General features: G+C 32.2%; 3 protein-coding genes across 3 annotated transcripts; all 3 read left to right on the plus strand.

Annotated features, from left to right (window-relative positions):
* The first annotated feature begins 3,562 nt into the window (after positions 1–3,562).
* LOC25498854 (alpha-galactosidase 1) lies at positions 3,563–7,099 on the plus strand. The gene is made up of 15 exons (XM_013593810.3): positions 3,563–3,816; positions 4,003–4,061; positions 4,224–4,280; positions 4,396–4,430; positions 4,539–4,642; positions 4,724–4,799; positions 4,891–4,949; positions 5,143–5,208; positions 5,291–5,374; positions 5,499–5,563; positions 5,674–5,756; positions 5,930–6,020; positions 6,105–6,154; positions 6,439–6,582; positions 6,730–7,099. The coding sequence occupies exons 1-15, from the start codon at positions 3,653–3,655 to the stop codon at positions 6,820–6,822; spliced, it is 1,230 nt and encodes a 409-aa protein (XP_013449264.1). The 5' UTR covers positions 3,563–3,652; the 3' UTR covers positions 6,823–7,099.
* A 2,077-nt stretch (positions 7,100–9,176) lies between these two features.
* LOC25498855 (alpha-galactosidase 1) lies at positions 9,177–12,793 on the plus strand. The gene is made up of 15 exons (XM_013593811.3): positions 9,177–9,401; positions 9,590–9,648; positions 9,777–9,833; positions 9,949–9,983; positions 10,096–10,199; positions 10,282–10,357; positions 10,452–10,510; positions 10,633–10,698; positions 10,944–11,027; positions 11,152–11,216; positions 11,328–11,410; positions 11,700–11,790; positions 11,878–11,927; positions 12,163–12,306; positions 12,454–12,793. The coding sequence occupies exons 1-15, from the start codon at positions 9,241–9,243 to the stop codon at positions 12,544–12,546; spliced, it is 1,227 nt and encodes a 408-aa protein (XP_013449265.2). The 5' UTR covers positions 9,177–9,240; the 3' UTR covers positions 12,547–12,793.
* A 3,194-nt stretch (positions 12,794–15,987) lies between these two features.
* LOC25498856 (receptor-like protein kinase FERONIA) lies at positions 15,988–19,501 on the plus strand. Its single transcript, XM_013593812.3, has one exon. It carries the CDS (start codon positions 16,467–16,469, stop codon positions 19,164–19,166), a length of 2,700 nt encoding a protein of 899 aa, XP_013449266.1. The 5' UTR covers positions 15,988–16,466; the 3' UTR covers positions 19,167–19,501.
* Positions 19,502–21,849: the final 2,348 nt, after the last annotated feature.

Raw genomic sequence — 21,849 nt, forward strand, 5'->3', positions numbered from 1 at the left:
CAACATCAACAACACATATAAAGTTAAAGAATACAAGAGTTACTTACAAGAGTTAAGAGGAAAAGTGAATTTGAAGAATAATGTGCGAGGGATTTCCAAAACTAATAAGAATCCAAGAACACTAAAGATTAAAGACAAACTTGGAATGAATGTTGCAACCTTGCACCCCTGAGCACGCCAGGGTCCATCCTAAGAATGTTAAAGTTGTAATTTTATTCAATAATTTTTTAACTTTTATTAAACCTGAATTTTATAATTATAATTTATAATATATAAACCATTATTTACACTTGAATGGAAGGCAAATGGGTAACAGCCTGCGCTGTCATACATTTTTCGATGGCAAAATCAATCCTCGTAAACACAACATTCATAGACTTAGGAGACATGACATTGTTATGCATGACCTTTTGAACTCTATGTAGAAGGTCAACAACCTCTGATGCTAGGAAACCAAAAGTGTCAAAAGTAAATTGTATAAATGCATGTTGATTGTCAGAACACGTTTTCTCATGTTTGACCACTTTGTTTAACGCAACTTTTAAGGGTGCATGTCCTACCGTAAAAGGCCCGACACCTAATCCCACAAATGGTGAAATCTCAGTCAAGTCTACACATATGTTTTTCTCCTACCCATCCGTAGACAATAACATCCGCAGACCTGAGTGTTAATAATTTCATTTAAAAAAAATATTATGTTTTGAAGTACTTAGTGTCGATCATTTTGATATAAAAATTTGGAATTGTGTCGCAAACTTGAGGAAAAACTTATGGAAATATAAAGAGCATATTATATTTATCTAAAAAAAGAGGAGGGATCAATTGACTCCAAGAGTAAGTCTCTAGAATTACTCTCGATCTTGGCTCTGAATTTTAATATTAATTAATGGTCATGATTAATTATTATTATTAGTTCTTATGGTGGAATTTTTCTACACCCTAAATATTCGACTGGAAAACACCGAATGAAGACAACCGATATCTTCATAGTCCTGATGACATAACTTTCTCTATCCCTTCTATCTCAAAGGATTAGATTATTATAATTTTAGAGATGTAATTAGGTAATTCTTGATATACCTTTTTTGATCAACGTGTAATGCATACCTATTTTGAAGAATAACCTACATTTTGGTATGAGCATTGAACACACATCATAGACATATCTGAAAGAGTAAGGGAATCGGAAAGAAGACATGTCAATAGTGATCCGTTCTAGATCATTGATGCAGGTGGATGTGATGATGTGATTCAGTCATTAATATTAAGGCCATTCGTTAACTTGTAATAAGTTTTGATTGAAAAAAAATATTTGCAATTAATGTCATGATTCATTCGTTACAATTGGGTAGAGAGAAAGAAGGAGTGATTCGTTTAAAAAAAAATTGATGCACGTGGCTATGAGTTTAGAGATAAAGAAGGAGTAAAACATCCTCACCATAATATTATGGGTAATATATGCTATCCAGTGCCCTGTCCAGTGCCCCTGTGACAGGACATCGGTTAGGAAACAATAAATGAACTAGATCTCTTTAGTTTTATTTTAATTAAAGTTATAAATAAGTCAAGTAATTAAAATAAGAAAAATGTGCATTCAATACTATTAAATTTCCTATTTTGTGATACAAGCATAAAATTTCTACACATTTGATTATTTTGTATTTGATATTTTTTTTAGAGGTTGTATTTGATATTTGATATTTTATCTTTGGAATTGTTAATATATTTTAGACTTTATTTTAATTGAATATGTTGTTAATTATGCATGAGCTTTCCGTGAATTGGTTTGAAAGAAAAAAATGTTTACAAAAAATTTAGGGAAAGAAAAATTGGTTCAGATGATGAAAAAAAAATTGTTAAGAAATGAAAAGGAGAGAGGAATGTAAATATGTAATGGAAAAGTAAATTTAATGGAGTATTAAATACAACTTTTTTATTTTAATTAGTTGACTTATTTATCAATTTAATTAAAATAAAACAAGTGAAATATGTTCATTTATTGCTCCTTATTCAGTACCCCGGAGGCACCGATTAGCAACACCTTATTATTATTAAAAATTAATTAAGACCATTCATTAATATTAAGATTAAGAGTTATAATTTGGAATAATTTGAGACTTACTCTTGGAGTTAATGGATATCTTCTCCTTAAAAAAAAATATTGATTCAAATCAAACATTACCATATTGATGGTAAAATTATATTTGAATAATCAAAAGTTATTGAGGTTGTTTCAACGGTTGATTCAAATATAATTTTATATGATGGATTGCTAATTTCCATCATAATTTTATAGGATACTTTTTAACTTTCCCCCTTGTTTGAACAATAATGATAGGTTGATATATGTGTACACCCCTTTGTACCATTCTAAAATATAATATTTAAATTAATCAAATATATGATCTGTGTGATCACATTTTTTTAGTTGTGTAACTACTATTTTTTTCAGAATTTATTTGGTTAATTAAGTGGAAAAATAGTAGTCAAGCACATTTTAATTGTATGACCATGTTTTTCAGTTTCTAAATGTGTTCGACTGAAAAATGTGGTCACAAGACTCAATATATATGGTTAACTGAAATCTTTTAGAGTGATTGAAAGAGGTGTGCAGATTATTCTTGTTTGGATTGCTAATTTCCTTCTTTTTTACGGGATGTTATTCCTTAATTCTTTCAAATATTTGTTTATGTTGAAAATTCTACCTTCAATCGTGGCTTCCTAATTGCGGCATTTGGATTGTTCAGAATCTCTATTTCTCTATTATTTCTACCTCCTGTCATGGTGAAAAGAACTTGGTGATAACAACTTATAATTTGTAGGCATAAAAATAATGAATTTCAATTGCAAATGTTGGTAAATAAATATTCATTTTAGAGACTTTTTTTCAATTTTTTAAAGCTATTTTCTCCATTATTCGTATAATATTCTTATATTTGAACGAGTCATTAACTAACTCTATGTCCTCGTCTATTAACGGTAACTACTTGCCTTTGGTAATAAATGCATGCTGCATTTTTTCTTCAACAACCAAACCAAACTGTGTTATAGCCTTTCAGTCAATAGACTTGTAGTTGATGGTGCAGGAAGCTTGGAAAATAAACAAATGGTGAAGGTTTCACACTATAGGAGTAATGAGAGATTGTGAGTGTTTGTAAATACATATATTTTTCTTTTCTTTTTTTTATTAAAAAGATGTGCAGTTGTTTGGAGAATAGGCATAACTGACCGAACTTCGTTAACAATGCTATGTATTCTATTATTTCACATTAGTTTCATATCCACTAATTTGACTATAATTTTTTTTTACGTACTTTCCTAACATTGACTTGCCTCGTGACCGAACTTCAAGTTCTTAAAACTCTCGAGTAGAAGGGTTAACATAATAAATAAAATGTCATCATTTGAATTGTAGTTGGATTTTCTCATGCAACTTAATTGTCAAAAAACCAGTTATAAGTCTATCAATCAATCAATATTCAGACATTGACTTGCCAGTCAAACATGTAGCACATTTAAAAACACTGACTTTGGACAAAGGAGGAACATTTTATGTGTGTTTTTTTGGTTATAAAAAGATACGGGACCCTTTCTTTCACTCTCACTGCAACTGAAGTTAAGTGTAGTGGTTGGTTGCTAAAGGGAGTACAAAATGGGGAGAAAAAATGTTGGTGAGATGGTGGTGGTTTTGGTGACCCTCTTGCATATTTGGTTGGTTTGTGTCACTGCTTCATCACTAGGTAACATCAACAACTATGAGGAGCATCTTAGAAGAAACCTTCTTGCTAATGGCCTTGGTAAAACTCCTCCTATGGGGTATGTCACTGAATTCCTTCTCTTAATTTTGTTGGATTAAGTGCTTTTTAGAATAGCAATACTTTAATTAGCAAGGAATACTAATAAATTAAAACAATTTTTTATTTTGGTTTTTTCATTTTATTTACTTTCCCTTCATATTTTACATGCACCTAAAGGTTTTTATAACATTTTTTTATTATACAGGTGGAACAGTTGGAATCATTTCAGTTGTCAAATTGATGAAAAAATCATACGGCAAACTGGTATTTGCTCATTTATTTATAGTTAATGTGATTTATTTATGTATATATAATAATTAATTTATTAAAAAAAATTGGGTACAATGATCTATGAATTTATATAAAAATTTATAGACTGATTGTAAGAATTCAGACTGATTGTAAATTTTGTGTATGGAAATGCAGCTGATGCCCTGGTTTCAACTGGTCTATCTAAGCTTGGATACACCTATGTCAACATAGGTACATAAAAATAACTTAATTTTCAACTCTTGATCATTATTTGTTTCAATTTTACTTAGCAAAGTATCATAAGCACATGAAATTAACCTTTATCTACAAATTTTCATTGTTGCAGATGATTGTTGGGCTGAACTTAATCGTGATAATAAGGTATAGATCATGCGATTTTCACATGCTTCATTCTGTTTTCTCACTTGATTTCCGAAAGTTCTTGCTTATAATTTTTTTTTTCCTTTTAAAAAATTGTTAATGTTTTAGGGTAATCTGGTGGGGAAGAAATCAACATTTCCTTCTGGCATCAAAGCACTTGCAGATTATGTTCATAGCAAGGGTCTTAAGCTTGGAATTTATTCAGATGCAGGGTGCATAAACAAAAATTATCCCCTTGTATTTTATTTATTATTCATTACTTTCTAACTAATCTTTATACTGACCTTTCACAGGTATTTTACATGTAGCAAAAAAATGCCTGGTTCACTAGGTCATGAGTTTCAAGATGCCAAAACTTTTGCATCATGGGTACTTAAATGTTTGTTATTTTTTTAATCTTGTTTCTTAGCATCTACCAATCAATTGCTATGTAACCAATGGTTCTTTTACTTGATTATAGGGAATTGATTACTTGAAGTATGATAACTGTAACAATGATGGATCAAATTCCACTGTTAGGTAGTCAAAAATATACTTGCAATTTCTCTTACTACTAGTGTTGTATAGTTTTTTATGTTAAAATACTTCATGCATAATTTTAAATTCCATGGACTTTTATCTTATCATACGTAATTTTGAACTTTGGTTTCGTAACTCCTTTAATCCTCAACTCAAACCAGTTGAACTCAAACCATGACATTCTTATATATAGGTATCCTGTTATGACTCGGGCTTTAGCGAAAGCAGGTCGTCCAATCTTCTTTTCGCTATGTGAATGGTAATTCTTGCATAATTTTAGCATCTTATTGCTCTTCCAATGCTAGGTACTCCTCTCTAATGAAACTTTATTTGTTTGTTAGGGGACAAATGTATCCAGCTTTATGGGGTGCTAAAGTGGGAAATAGTTGGAGAACTACTAATGACATAAATGATTCATGGGAAAGGTAAAAACCATGCACTCAATTTGTTGGTACTAGTAGTTTTTTGAAATTTAAACAATTTGTTACTAAAATTGAACTATTGTGTATCCTTAGCTACTAGCTAATAAAACTAACTTGTTTTATGCAGTATGATTTCGAGGGCCGACCTGAATGAAGTTTATGCCGAGCATGCAAGACCTGGTGGCTGGAATGGTTAGAACTTCATTTGTTTAACAATTTTTTGTGAAAGAATTGAGTTTGCATCTTGATTTCATGATATAATTTATGACTCAAGATATTCATTAAATATTTTAACTCAACAGATCCTGACATGCTTGAGGTTGGAAATGGAGGGATGACAAAAAATGAATATATTGTTCACTTCAGTTTGTGGGCCATTTCAAAGGTTCTATCATTCTCTTGTCTTCATGTATCTTGAGCCCCGTTTGGACAAACAACTTAATTAGACACTTATAGCAAAAACGCTTGTGTAGAAACTAATTCAAACAGGACTTTGATTTGTGCGAAATCATGTCATGTACCTGGCTTCTTTTTTTCACCTTTGAAGGTTTATTGCAGGCTCCTCTTCTTCTAGGTTGTGATGTTAGAAATGTGACTAAAGAGACCATGGAGATAGTCTCTAATAAGGAAGTTATTGCAGTTAACCAAGGTGATGCATAATTTGAGTCATTTTGTGATTTCCTAATCATTGTAATATGTTACTGATATTAAATTCTATCTCTTACCACGATAGATTTGCTTGGCGTACAAGCTAAGAAAGTTAGGATGGAAGGAGATGCTGAGGTAATTTTCATTTCGAATACAACATACGATTTCATCTCTACTCTCTAGTATTATTTGTAGGTAATTGGATTCTCTGCTGTTAGGTGAAGATCGTTGAACTACTCATATTTTGAGTTACATTTTAAAGAAAATTTTGTGAAGTCAAAATATAAGGCGTAAAATCTTAATCAACAGCCGAGATCCCTTGAATGCGTTACACTGTGCTTTTAGATAGATTTTGTCTAATAATTTGGCAATATGTTTATTAAAGATTTTTGTTCTTATCTGCATGCTTTTTTGGTTAGATATGGGCAGGTCCTCTTTCAGGTTACAGGGTAGCTGTTGTGTTCCTTAATAGAGGCCCACAGAAGCATATAGATATAACAGCTAATTGGAATGACATTGGCATTCCACCAAAAACTGTTGTTCAAGCAAGAGACCTTTGGGAGGTAATTCATTGTACTTTTGTTGACATTCAATTTATGTTGTTTTCTGTGCATTGCATGCTGTATTTTTATATACTATGTTTCATTGTACTTTGTTGGATACTGCTGAGGTTATAAATAAGGTTTTTGTCTTGATTGTTTTGAATGCAGCACAAGACATTGAAGACACCTTTTGTGAACAAGTTGAGGGCAACCGTAGAATCACATGCTTGTAAAATGTATGTGTTGAAACCAGTAGCATGAGTTCTAGAAGACTAGAACACAGTTACATAGATTGGAGCTTTTAGAAGCATTGTTGTTAATTTTTTTGAGAGGAGCATTGTTGTTAATTGGAAATAGGTGTTTATTTCTGAGTAAAATAAATGTCAACTTGTATATCATCAGGTTCAGTTTATTTAATAAAGATTGTTCATCTGCTTCAATTGATTGAACTTTGCTAGCTACCATATTTTGTGTACCAGTTCAAATGATTTGGTTGATGTGTACATGGGTTATTTAGAAGATGCACAATTATTTGGAAGAAGCGCAATCATTGGATTTTTTGCAACAATCAAATGTCACCGGAACATATATTTGATCGTGTCAATTTTTTATTTTTTTTTGGTAGCTGAAGGCTCATAAACCTATTTTTTTATTTTTTTTATTTTAATTCTTGGTGGTCTAGTATGTTTTTTATGGGATCTAATCCATTGCAATATATAAAATTCAATCACTTTGAAAGAGTTGTACGAGATGAAAATTCACAATTTTTTTTCCTTCATATATGTCAAAGTGATGGAAAAGAACGAGTATATTTCACGTATCCACCTTATTTATCTAATTTTCTGAAAATCATGGAGAAAAAAAAAGAAAAAAAAATCTCTTCACAAGAGATAAAATCTCCTATAATGATAATAAATTATTTAATTATTAGAGTTCCACTAATAAAGAAAAAAGAAAGAAACTAAGCAATGAATTTTTAAAAAGGGCAAAAGTTTTAGATAAAAAATATAAGAAATTTATTCCTATGGATGTATTTGAAAACCGAATTAGATTATCTAATGATAAAAGGAAAATAAAATATTCAACTAAAATATATGATCCTATCTTGAATGGACCTTTTCACCATCAATTCAAAATGAAACTTACACAACAAATTCCATTTTGATAAATAAGATTCATGGTCTCCTTCTTCTATTAATAGTAAATATCCAGAATTATTATGGAATTTATTTTTTTTAACTTAATCAGTAAATTTTCGGAAAAATCCCTATCCAGTTTTAATTTTGACGGACTTTATTTTTTCCAGAACATGAACAAGTAAAAATATATTCCAAAGAAAAAAAAAATCTTATTTGAGGCAATTAGAACTGATCGGAACAACCAAACCATTTTTTATAGAAAGAAATGTAGTGGAATAAACGAAATCAGTAAACAAGTTCATCGATGGTCATACAACTTAATCGACGAATTGGAGCAAGTGACGAAAAGAATAATAAAAGAGGCTCAGATTCGTTCCCCAATTACCAAACGTATAGTAATTTTTAATGGGAATACAAGTTCACTAAATTTGAATCTTGATCCTAAAAATACTTATGACAATGAGGATGTTGCGTTGTACTACCTCCGTCCCTAATTATAAGATCCTTTTGAAAAAAAAATTGTCCCTTTTTATAAGACCTCTTTGCTATTTCCAACTACATTAATTATTTCTTTACATACATGCCCCTATTTATTATACATCTTTTTCTTCAATCAACAATAAATAACATGTTGAAAACATAAACCAACTCTCTCTTAAAGGATAAAATTGTAAAAACAATAGTAATTACAAACATATTTAATACAAATATCCACTATCTTAATTCCCGTTATTTTTTCAAAAGGATCCTATAATTAGGGACGGAGGTAGTAATTATAAGAAAAAAGATAATAGGTGAAGAAAAAGAATTTTGTTGATCAACACAATGAACAAAAAAGCAACCACACAAGTAACTTTTGACCACACTTTTTCACATGAAATCTATGTATTAGAGGCATGTTACTTGTATTTTGCTCGATATCATTTCTTCTATCTAAATCTTATAATTTATAATACATTAAAATTAAAATTTAAGACCCTGGTAGTAAAAAGTCTTTTAAAAAATCTTTAAAATGGATACATTCCATTCCTCGAAAATTATGATCAAGAACAAATTGAATCTCAGGATGAGGATGAAATAGCATCCAAATCAAAATTATTAGGATGAGGATGAAACATGGTTTTATGATACACAAATCTATAAGACTGCAAATCTACACGTGAAAGAATACATTGTTACTGAATACGACATTCACTCAGGACTAGTATGTATCATGTATGCACTACAAATTTGTTCTTATCAAATTTTAATACTCCTGTTATTAAGGCTATAGATCAAAGTAAATAACAAAACAATACATTGGATTTAGATTTTTCTTGAAGAATCATGCAACTTCATTTTCAAAATTAAAAAAAAAACGACTAACATGATAGTCAAATACGTATAACAGTTAAAATCATAAACAGTGACCTTTGACTAGCTAAGGATCATATACTAACTAGTCTTGTCTATTTTTTTGGCTATAAATAAAGATAAGGGACCCTCTCTCTCTCTCAAACACACTTCAACTGAAGTAAAGTGAAGTGAAGTGAAGTAGAGAATGAGGAGTAAGATTGGATTTGAGATGGTGGTAGTTTTGGTGACCCTTTTGCATGTTTGTTTGGTTTGTGTCACTGCTTCTTCATTAGGGAACAACTATGATGGAGAGCATCTCAGAAGAAACCTTCTTGCTAATGGACTTGGTAAAACTCCTCCTATGGGGTATGTCACTGAATTCCTTCTCTTAATTTTGTTGGATTAAGTGCTTTTTAGAATAGCAATACTTTAATTAGCAAGGAATACTAATAAATTAAAATAATTTTTTATTTTATTTACTTTCCATTCATATTTTACATGCATCTAAAGATTTATGATACTGAGGTTTTTATAACATTTTTTTTATTATACAGGTGGAACAGTTGGAATCATTTCGCCTGTCAAATTAATGAAAAAATGATCCGAGAAACTGGTATTTTCTCATTAATTTATAGTTTATGTGATTTATGTATAGTATACAAGATAATGAATTTAAGAATTTTTATAAGACTATGTGTTCATATGATAAACTAGCATTTGATTTTTGTGTACTCCTTACAGCTGATGCCCTTGTTTCAACTGGTCTATCTAAGCTTGGATACACCTATGTTAATATAGGTACAACAAATCACTTAATTTTCAACTCTTATCATTATTTGTTTCAATTTTTTACTTAGTAAAGTATCATTAGCACATGCTATTAACCTTAATCCACAAATTTTCATTGATGCAGATGATTGTTGGGCTGAACTTAATCGTGATAATAAGGTACAGTCTTATAATTTTCACATGCTTCCATTATGTTTTAGTACTTGATTTCTGAAAGTTCTTGGTTTTAATTAATCTGATTAAAGCGTTTATGACATAAACTATATTATAGGGTAATCTGGTGGGAAAGAAATCAACATTTCCATCTGGCATCAAAGCTCTTGCAGATTATGTTCATAGCAAGGGTCTTAAGCTTGGAATTTATTCAGATGCAGGGTACATAAACAAGAAATTATCCCCTTGTATTTTATTTATTTTTCATTACTTTCTAACTAATCTTTATTCTGACCTTTCACAGGTATTTTACATGTAGCAAACAAATGCCTGGTTCACTAGGTCATGAGTTCCAAGATGCCAAAACTTTTGCATCATGGGTACTTCAAATATTTTTTAATTTTTTTTAATCTTGTTTCTTAGCACTTACCTATTAATATCTATGTAACCAATGCTTATTTTGCTTGATAACAGGGCATTGATTATTTGAAGTATGATAATTGTTACAATGATGAATCAAAGCCCACTGTGAGGTAGTCAAAAATATATTTGCAATTTTGCATACTACTAGTGTTGTTTTGTAGTTTCCCTAATAGAACTACATCTTATAATATTTCATACATGATTTCAAAAAACATGGCCTTCTTATGTATAGGTATCCTGTTATGACTCGCGCTTTAATGAAGGCAGGTCGTCCAATCTTCTTTTCGCTATGTGAATGGTAATTATTCTATTTTAGTATCTTATTTATCTTTTGATCTACGTAGCACATGTTGAAGGTGTATCCGGTATCCGACATGTGTGGCTGTTTGACATCAACACATTTGATTACATTTAATCACTTTCATTTTTTCAAATTATTATTGGTGTTTATGTCAGTATCGGATCTGGTGTACGTATGTGCCAGTGCTTTATAGCATACAATTTTAAGTATTCCTCTCTAATCAAACTTTCTTTGTTTGTTAGGGGAGATATGCATCCAGCTAAATGGGGTGCTAAAGTGGGAAATAGTTGGAGAACTACTGGTGACATAACTGATACATGGGAAAGGTAAAAACCATGCACTCAATTGGTTTTTTGAAATGTAAACAAGTTCGATATTTACTAAAGTTGAACAATCGTGTATCCTACTATCCTTAGCTACTAGCTAATAAAATTAACTTGTTTTATGCAGTATGATTTCAAGGGCTGACATGAATGAAGTTTATGCTGAGCTTGCAAGACCTGGTGGTTGGAATGGTTAGAATTTCATTTGTTTAACAACTTTTTGTGAAAGACATCGAGTTTGCATATTGATTTCATGATACAATTTATGAGTCGATTTATTCATTAAACATTCTAACTCGACAGATCCTGATATGCTTGAGGTTGGAAATGGAGGGATGACAAAAAATGAGTATATCGTTCACTTCAGTTTGTGGGCCATTTCAAAGGTTCGATTATTCTCGTCTCCAAACATCCTTATTTATGTGAAAGCATGTATTGTACGGACCTGAATTCACTGCTCTACAAATATCATACAGTTACACACAGTATTCAATCTCGACCATTGATTTGAGATCAAACATCACAGATTACACAATCAGTAAATTAATTTTAAATGATCTCGGTTGTTGATTTGCAATTGGACAACCAAGATCTCTAACTGCGTCACAGCAGATCTATTTCCGTATTGTACTGTACTTCATTTTTCACTGGTTCACCGGTGAAGGTTTATTGCAGGCTCCTCTTCTTCTAGGCTGTGATGTTAGAAATGTGACTAAAGAGACCTTGGAGATAGTTTCTAATAAGGAAGTTATTGCAGTTAACCAAGGTGATGCATAATTTGTCATTTTGCGATTTTCTAATCATATGTAATATACGTTACTGATATTATGTTATATCTTTTATCACACGATAGATTCGCTTGGCGTACAAGCTAAAAAGGTTAGGATGGAAGGTGATGCTGAGGTAATTTTCATTCCGAATACAACATACGATTTCTTCTCGAGCGTTACTTGTATGGAATTGGATTGTCTTCTGTTAAATGAAGATCGTCAAACTACTCATGTTTTGAGTTGCATTTTAAAGAACATTTAGTGAATCCAACGGCTGAGACAGTGTGCTTTTAGAATGATTGAGCCTAATAATTTGGCACTATGTTTATTAAAGATTTTTGTTCTTATCTGCATGTTTTGTTGGATAGATATGGGCAGGTCCTCTTTCAGGATATAGGGTAGCTGTTGTGTTGCTTAATAAAGGCACTCAGAAGCATATAGATATAACAGCTAATTGGGATGACATTGGCATTCCACCAAAAACTGTTGTTCAAGCAAGAGACCTTTGGGAGGTAATTCATTGTACTTTTGTTGACATTCAATTTATGTTGTTTTCTGTGCATTGCATGCTGTATTTTTATATACTATGTTTCATTGTACTTTGTTGGATACTGCTGAGGTTATAAATAAGGTTTTTGTCTTGATTGTTTTGAATGCAGCACAAGACATTGAAGACACCTTTTGTGAACAAGTTGAGGGCAACCGTAGAATCACACGCGTGTAAGATGTTCGTGTTGAAACCAGTTGCATGAGTTCTAGAAGACTAGAAGACAGTTACTTAGATTGGAGCTTATGGAAGCATTGTTGGTAATTGGAAATAAGTTTGTTTATTTCTGAGTAAAATAAAATATCAACTTGTATATCATGAGTTTCAGTTTATTTAATAAAGATTGTTCATCTGCTTCAACTTCAATTAATTGAAGTTTTCTATTAATCCCTCTAGAATTCTAACTCAACAATACCACAAAAACATGAAATAATATTGGAACTTACATATTACATTCTTCAATTGATAACTTGATTACATAATATACGTTCCAGTTTCCACATTAGTTTTGCAAATGGACAATAAAAATCATGCACTACCGCTACATGTGATGTGTTTGGCGTCCCTACTGCTGTATAAACTCTCATTGATTGTCATAATTTTATTTGTTTCTTCTAGTCTTCAATTTCTTTTAAGAAAATTAGTAATAATCCATGGTAACATAACTCCTCCTTATATCAATATCAATTTCCTAACATAGATGATGATATAAATCTACCGCAGTATAAATAATATTGTAGCCTTGTAGGCCGTGACTATATCTCAAAGTCAAACTAAAACATATATTTTGGGAGAAATTTTCTGCACGTAATCACATAGTATACTTTTAATTTTAAAGAGGTGCTAAAAGTCTAAAACATTAAGAAATTCAAAAGTAAAAAGTCCGTGTGAAAACAACACATTACGCATAAAATGTCGTCTCACGTTTAAATAATCAAAACAATTACTACTAATTATGTTATATTCCTAAAAAAAAATATATATATCCTAATGCTAATAATAATTATTGAATTTGAATGAAATTTTGTTGTTTACGTAGTTCTTTTCTTTCTATACCCACCTCACCTCAAAAGTGTTTATAAAATGAAAAAAGTTTGAAGTTGAGATGTTGAGTGGTGGAATGACAACATAGAGACGAAACCGCGTATACAGAACATATATTACGCGCTTGTTGTTCTGTTCGGCTGTAAGATTCTCCCATCACCACAATACCTATCTGTCTGTCCACACCAACCATCACTATTACACTCTTATTCTTATTTTCTTTCCCTAAAATACTTCAAATAAAAAATAAATGAGTTGAGTAACTAAATTATATAAAGACAACCACATAATTAAAGGGTTAGAGTCTGTTGTGACTCTAATAAAGTTCAACTCATCTAAATTTTTCTTATATTAAAAAAACTAACACATATTAAAATTGTGTTAATCATCTAAATTGTTGTTAAAATTTGTTATGATATTTTGTGAAAGAAATAACAAAATTCAAAGGAATATGAGTTAGACTGTATACTTTTTTGTAAAAAAAAATAATAATATTTCTTTGAAAGAATATTGTGAAAATGATGTATTACTAATGAACTACTAATAACGATAAAACAAAATGCATTGCACACATTAGCACTTAGCAGCAGAAGGTGACCTTTTCAACTAAAAATTAACAAACAATTAACAATATGTTTTCCTTTTCATTGAGAGAGAGACCTTCCAAACAACATAGAAAAATATGCTAATCATTTGTTTAAGAGTGGTGATACATGTATTCCTCCATGTGGCAATACATCTCTTACATCCACACAAAATTCTGACATGTGGCAAGGAAAAAGGAGAGGAGATGAAAGAGAAAGTATAGTTGTGAGATGAAATTACCAAAATGTCTTTAACACATGGAGTGTACAATAGAGTGTATGATTAAAGGGTGTTCATGTAACATTTTCCTTTGTTTAATTAATAATAATCACATCATCGTGGTGTCCTTTTCTTCCTCTCTCTCTTCTCTCCTCAAACCCTAGTCGTCACCCTTTTCTTCTTCTTTTTTACAGAGGGGTGATTTAGGGTCAATTTTTATCCAAAAATCACCCATCCGAATTGTTTTTCCTTCTATTCTAATTGTATAAGTGATTTCACATATATTTTCTGTTTTATTTCATTTGTTTTTGTGATTTTGTCGTCTCTAAACGACTCTGTTTGTTTTTATTCTCGTCTAAGTGCGGTGTTTATTTGACTCAAGTTGAAAGATTAGCTTTGAGCAAGTGCAGGTTCGACCAATGACAATGACTTTGGCGTCGTTAACATTGTAGATCCGGAAACATGAGTATTCTGGAGACATGACTATATTCACATTAGTCATATTTGTAGGCACAAGTACTTTGTCGTTTTATGCTATTAACATGGATGTTGTGAGTTTGTTACATATTCATCCTTGTTGTTTTTGACGAATTTGTATTTGTATTGTATCGATGTACTCTATCAATTTAAATGAATAAATATCGTTTATTTTTTAAAAAAAAATAATCACATCATCGTCAAATTGAACAAGTATCGCCTCCATTTACGCATACCGCAAAAGTCAAGGAGCAAGAAACAAAAATGTAAAGATTCATTCAAAAGCTTAAAAGGAGAAAATTTAGGTGTGAACTATTACGGGTAATTTCAAAAAGGAGCCTCACTAACTAAAACTAAGTCATGTGGAGCTTTATTAATAAGATAATTTAACGATCAATAGATACAAAATATTCACGTATAAAGGTGTGGTTAGAGAACTTATTTTTACAATAAAGGCAATAAGATTTGAAATTAGGATACGGTTCAATTCTCTCCTACCATTAATATTAGTAACTACTATATGTAATTGGAAAATGTTACCAACTATATCTAAAATGATATACTTTAAAGTTAAATTTAACTAGTAAAAATAATGTTACTAAAATAACCTTCTTCTTTTTTGTGTTCTTTAAGGTTAGCTGTGATTTTTTGACAAATTTTCTATTGGAGTTGAAGATTATGTTGAGACTTGTTGTCCTAAACATTACATTATTCATAACGTTTTTTTTTTTTTGAATAATTATTCATAGCGTTCTTTTTTCCTTTTCTTCTCCTTTGTCATTCTATTAAGAAAACTAGTTTTTAAAATAAATATATTTTTTAGGTAATTAAAATAAATAAAATTAAAAGGAATTGTACTCTTTAAATTAAATGAGCTTATAATTTATTTTAGTAAATAAAAACTAATTTCAAAATTAGTATTATTTTCACTGGGCATTAGGTAGGATAATTTACATGATTGAGTGTAAATTTGGTTTCCCTCATGAAGTAAATAAGTTACACTTATAGGTTTGAAATTGATTATTTTTTCATCAAATAGTTAAGTGGATAACCTATAGTTTGAACATCAACTCTTGTTTATTGCAATATCATTGTCCACTTGAGCTATGCTCATTACGACGAAATTGATCATGTTACTGGTTAGTGAGTTTAATTTGTAAATGGTGAATTTTTATTAGATGTCAATCTATTTTTTTTAAAATGATCTAGTGCATGATGCCTTTTAAGTCAATTTTTGTTGGGTGAATTAATTTGCATTATTTGTATATCTATTTTTATTTTTTTTAACCTTTTGTGGTTATTGAATTTAGCATTTTCTCTTACAACTACAAGTTAGTGAGTTACAACTTGGTCGCAGCATTTATCTATTTGTTTCTGCAACTTTCTGACTCCATCAACTTCTTCTAATCCAACCCTACATACACAACAAGATCTCTCCTCTTTGACTCACCAAGTTGCTTCCTTTTTCAGCTCATCTTTCTTCCCATGGCATAAGGTAAAACCCCTTCTCTTTCTTCTACACTTTCCCTTCATTCACACCATCTTCTACACCTTTCTTTCTTCAAACAATCTCCTCTTAACTCTAAATCCACCTCATCATTTTCCCTTGCTGATTTTGGAAACTCTTTCCAATTTACTTTCCCGATCTGGGTGTTCTAAAAATCAGATCTTTCTATCAAATTTAACCTCTTTCTTTGTTTTACAATTCTGGGTTTGTTTAGATTGTAATTGTAATAAGCTAGAAACAAAAAACAAAACAAGGGTTTTGTTTATTTTGTGGTTTTGGACTTGTTGTGTTTCATGGTCATTATGAAGAACATGAACAAATACTTTGTTTGTGTTCCACTGTTTTTGTTCTTAGTGTTAGCTATTGAGCTTGTTCTAGCAGCAGATTTTAAGCCAACAGATAAAATCCTGCTGAATTGTGGCGGTCCTGCTGTTAGTACTGATCCTGATGGCCGTGAATGGACCACTGATAATGGTTCAAAATTTGGTTCATCAGCTGTAAAATCCACTACATCACAGGCTGCAACTCAAGATCCTGCAGTTCCGCAGATTCCGTTTATGACTGCGCGTGTTTTTCAATCGCCGTATACCTATAGTTTTCCGGTGGCTTCCGGTTGGAAGTTCCTACGGTTGTACTTTTATTCGGCTTCTTATGGTGGGCTTAATGCATCCGATGCACGGTTTGGTGTGACTGCGCAATCATACACCGTGCTTAGGAATTTCAGTGTTTCTGAGACTGCTTTGGGTTTGAATTACGATTACATTGTGAAGGAATATTGCATTCATGTTGATGAAGGAACCTTGAATGTGACTTTTACTCCATCTGCCAATGCATCTAAAGCCTATGCATTTGTAAATGGGATTGAGGTTGTTTCCATGCCTGATATTTATACTTCTACTGATGGAACCACCATGATTGTTGGTACGGGTACTACCTTCACCATTGACAACAGCACTGCACTTGAGAATGTTTATAGGTTAAACGTGGGTGGGAATGATATTTCACCTTCCAAAGATACCGGCATGTTTAGGTCATGGACCGATGATGTGCGTTACATTTATGGGGCTGCATTTGGAGTTACCGAGACTGCTGATCCAGAAGTGAAGCTTGAGTATCCTCCGGGAACACCATCTTATATTGCTCCGTCCGATGTTTACGTGACGGCCAGATCGATGGGTCCGAATCCCAATATCAGCTTGAATTGGAACTTGACTTGGATTTTCTCAATTGATTCTGGGTTTTCCTATCTTGTGAGACTTCATTTTTGTGAGGGCACGACAACTATAACTAAGGTTAATCAAAGGGTATTCGATATATTCCTCGGTAATCAAACTGCTCAGGACGGGGCTGATGTTATTGCCTGGGCAGATAGTTTTGACCTTCCACATTCAAATGGGGTTCCGGTGCATAAAGATTATGTTGTATTTGCTCCCAATGGGCCACCGCAGCAGGACCTGTGGCTTGCACTGCATCCAAATACAGCTTCCAAGTCCAATTACTATGACGCAATCTTGAATGGAGTAGAAATATTCAAAATCAGTGATAGTAAAGGTAATCTGGCAGGGACAAACCCTCCTCCTCCTCAGGTGCAAGACTTAATTGATCCTTCATTGGCTAGGAAATCTAGTAAATCCAAGAGTCATACAGGAATCATTGCTGGAGGTATTGGTGGAGGAGTTGCTTTATTGCTTTTGATTGGGCTATTTGCTTTTGGCACGTCTCGTCGCCGTAGGAATGGAAAAGATTCTAGTACAAGTGAAGGGCCGTCTGGCTGGCTTCCCCTTTCCCTTTACGGTAATTCACACTCTGCAGCTTCTGCCAAGACGAACACAACCGGAAGTTACACTTCCACTCTTCCATCAAACCTTTGTCGTCATTTCTCATTTGCTGAAATCAAGGCTGCTACAAACAACTTTGACGAATCTTTGATTCTTGGTGTGGGAGGATTTGGCAAGGTTTACAAAGGAGAAATTGATGGCGGGTCAACCAAAGTTGCAATTAAACGTGGGAATCCACTCTCTGAGCAGGGTGTGCACGAATTCCAAACTGAAATTGAAATGCTCTCCAAACTTCGTCACCGACACCTTGTTTCATTGATCGGATACTGTGAAGAGAACACCGAAATGATCCTTGTCTATGATCATATGGCATATGGAACACTCAGGGAGCATCTATACAAGACTCAGAAACCTCCACTTCCATGGAAGCAAAGGCTTGAGATATGCATTGGAGCTGCTCGAGGTCTACACTATCTTCACACCGGTGCTAAATATACCATCATCCACCGTGATGTGAAGACTACAAACATTTTACTAGATGAGAAGTGGGTGGCCAAGGTTTCTGATTTTGGATTGTCTAAAACAGGTCCTACATTGGATAATACTCATGTAAGTACCGTGGTAAAGGGTAGTTTTGGTTACTTGGATCCAGAATACTTTAGGAGGCAACAACTGACCGACAAATCCGATGTGTACTCATTTGGTGTGGTTCTATTCGAGGTACTTTGCGCTCGCCCGGCTTTGAACCCAACACTTGCTAAGGAGCAAGTGAGTCTAGCTGAGTGGGCAGCTCATTGCTACAAGAAAGGCATTCTTGACCAAATCACTGATCCTTATCTGAAGGGCAAGATTGCTCCGGAATGTTTTAAGAAGTTTGCCGAGACGGCGATGAAGTGTGTAAATGACCAAGGCATTGAAAGGCCATCCATGGGTGATGTCTTGTGGAACCTTGAATTCGCTTTGCAGCTGCAAGAAAGTGCGGAGGAGAGTGGCAACGGTTTCGGAGGAATATGCGGTGAAGATGAGCCGTTGTTTGCAGATTCTAAAGGAAAGAAGGGCGTGGATGTGTTACCGGGTTATGATGGTAATGTGACCGACTCCAAAAGCAGTGGCATGTCGATGAGCATTGGAGGTAGAAGCTTGGCTAGTGAAGACTCTGATGGGTTAACTCCTAGTGCTGTGTTTTCACAAATCATGAATCCAAAAGGACGTTAAGGTTTCAACCATCTAGTAAGAATTCCTTATATTACACGGTCAAACACTCAAGTTGGGTAGTGCAATCTTCTTTAAGCAAATCTGAACTTTACTTGTTAATTTTCCTACTATTATAATTATAATTATAATTATTATTCCTTTTGTAATATTGTTTCTGATTCATTATTATGAGTATAAGTTGTAATATTTGAACATAAAAGATTGAAGAGCAAATGTTTTTTTAACGATGTTGTTGTAATCTTGATCTTTGGAAACCGAAGGGGTTCCACCATGATTCATTAGACCCGCAAGACAATGGTTGTGGATGTCTCACTGAAAATGGAACTGTTGCAGTATCTACATCGCGCAGTTTACGATCTTGGCCTTATCAATTTAATTAATGGCCTGAGATTGTTGAAAACTAGTATTGTTAGTGTAATCTTAGTCGTCTAATCTCGTATTAATGGTTGAAATTGTTTACTGTGTGTAAATATGTGCTTCTCCTGTAACTGGGAACCCGGAGCCATGTCTCACTCCATTTTTTAGAACTAATTGGGTACTCGAGTTGTTATTGCATGGGTCACATTGGTTTTGACGCATATTTTTGAACATCTATTTTTGTTGATAAATTTAACATCTATTTTCTTATGTTAATAAACTGAGGTGTTTTTTTATTTATCACAATTTTTATGTTGTAAATTATCAGATCATTTTATTTCTTTAGCACTAAAGAAAGTATGCTTCGCATTCATGCAATGAACTGGATATCTTGATCATCAGCAGTAGTACTTTGGTCATATTTTAGATGTATAACAGCTATTTTTAGGAAGAAATGTGTCATTTAACCACATCTTAAGCAATTTATTTTATTATTGATGTAGATATAAGAATCATAAATATTTTAATATATAGGATATGACATACGAGGATTGAGAGGGTAAGCACTCAGCAAGACGTGTGGAAGTGTTAGAGAGGAAGAGCTTTCTTCAACTTTTGTTTGCATGTATAGGTTGTCAACAGGTAGACATAAGAAAAAGAAATATATAGGGAATAAAAATGAGGAAAGGGTCCTACTCCATTGATGAATCATTCACACCATGAATGTGACACTTAACACCGAACTTCACCGTCATATATGTATTATTATTTGTTTGTTTATTCATTGTGTTGTGTATCTTAGCTTTTTTATTTATTATAGAGGGTTACCAAATTAAATATGTAGCACTGGTCAAGAAAATCATTAAATTCACAGCGAAGTTGATCTGGCTTATGATGAATTAAATTGCGTTATTTGAATTAGCTGGAGGTGTATAGTCATGGTTATTGTCTCAATGAAGTTACATTAACAAACATGACATAAGGTGGGTGTGTGTATTATTTGGAGTAATTAAATGTTGTTTGAATTAAGGTTTCATAGAACCATGATTTTAGTATAATCATAGTTTTCCCACTCATAAATTTTAGTAGTGTTATTTTTCTATGACCAGTTGTTTGTGTGGTTATCATTTGCTTTTGTAATTGCTTGAATATTTAAATATCCTCCTCTCTTTGAGAAAGAAATTTACAACTCATGTCAAATTGAAATAGAATTAGGGATGAAAATTCAGGAAAAAAAGTGAAATGGAGAATAAAAAAATCGATATTGAAAATAAGGGGATCTAAATTTTATTTATTTAATAATAGGAGGATCAAACATATATTTAACCTTATATTTTATATATCAATATTACATTAGTTCATATGAAACTAAACTCAGATCTTTTAAATATAGTTGATGAAAAAAATAGTTGAGCCTTGAATAAGATGTCAGACCAAATGTGGTCTTCCAAGTAGAGATAAGTTTGGAAAAAATGTGTTATATTGTATTATATATAACCTTTTTTTAAGGGATGTATAAGTTTATTTTTAGAGGTGTATTATATATAACTTTAGTCTGTTTGGTTGAAGAGAAATAAGGAAGAGAGAAGAGAGAAAGAGGGAAGAGAGACCAAACTTCTCTTGTTTGGAATGAAGAGAAATAGGGAAGAGAGATTAAAAAGTAATGGGACCCACCACCTTTTTATGTCTCCTCACAATAGGGAAGAAAGTGGAGAGAGAAGGCTTTTAATCTTGTTATTCCTTTTTTACCCTTGTATTGAAATATTAGATCTAATTATTTACTCTTGTTCCTATTTAATCTTGTTGTTCCTTCTATAATCTCTCGGCACTGTACGTGAAGGATTTTTAAATTACTGGATATCCAAGTGATAGTTTAGTAGATAGACCAACATTGGAAATGGATTTATGAGTTGATTTCGTTAACTTTTTTTTTTACCACAACTAAATTATTTAAACCCTGTCAAAAAATTAAAAATAATTAATCTAATCAAATTAAAAAGAAAATAATAGTTTGTAGTTTAATAAATAAATTAACATACATAAATAAATTAGTGTATGTTGATTGAAGGATTTTTAATTTAGCGTTATAAAAAAATAATTTTTAATTTGGGGTATTTTAGTACTTTCAAAAGTAATCAACACTTCTTTCTTCTATATTTCTCTTCTAACAAACAATCAATCAAATCTACTCTATTTCTTGCTTATTTCTCTCTTCTCTTACTCTCTCTCACCTATTTCTCTCTTCACAACTTCTCTTCACAACCAAACAAAGTGTAAAAGTCGTGACCAAATTAATTTCATTTCAATGTGAAACCTTGCTTTTATT

This window comes from Medicago truncatula, chromosome 7, assembly GCF_003473485.1.
Source record: "Medicago truncatula cultivar Jemalong A17 chromosome 7, MtrunA17r5.0-ANR, whole genome shotgun sequence".
Classification (NCBI taxonomy): Eukaryota; Viridiplantae; Streptophyta; class Magnoliopsida; order Fabales; family Fabaceae; genus Medicago; species Medicago truncatula.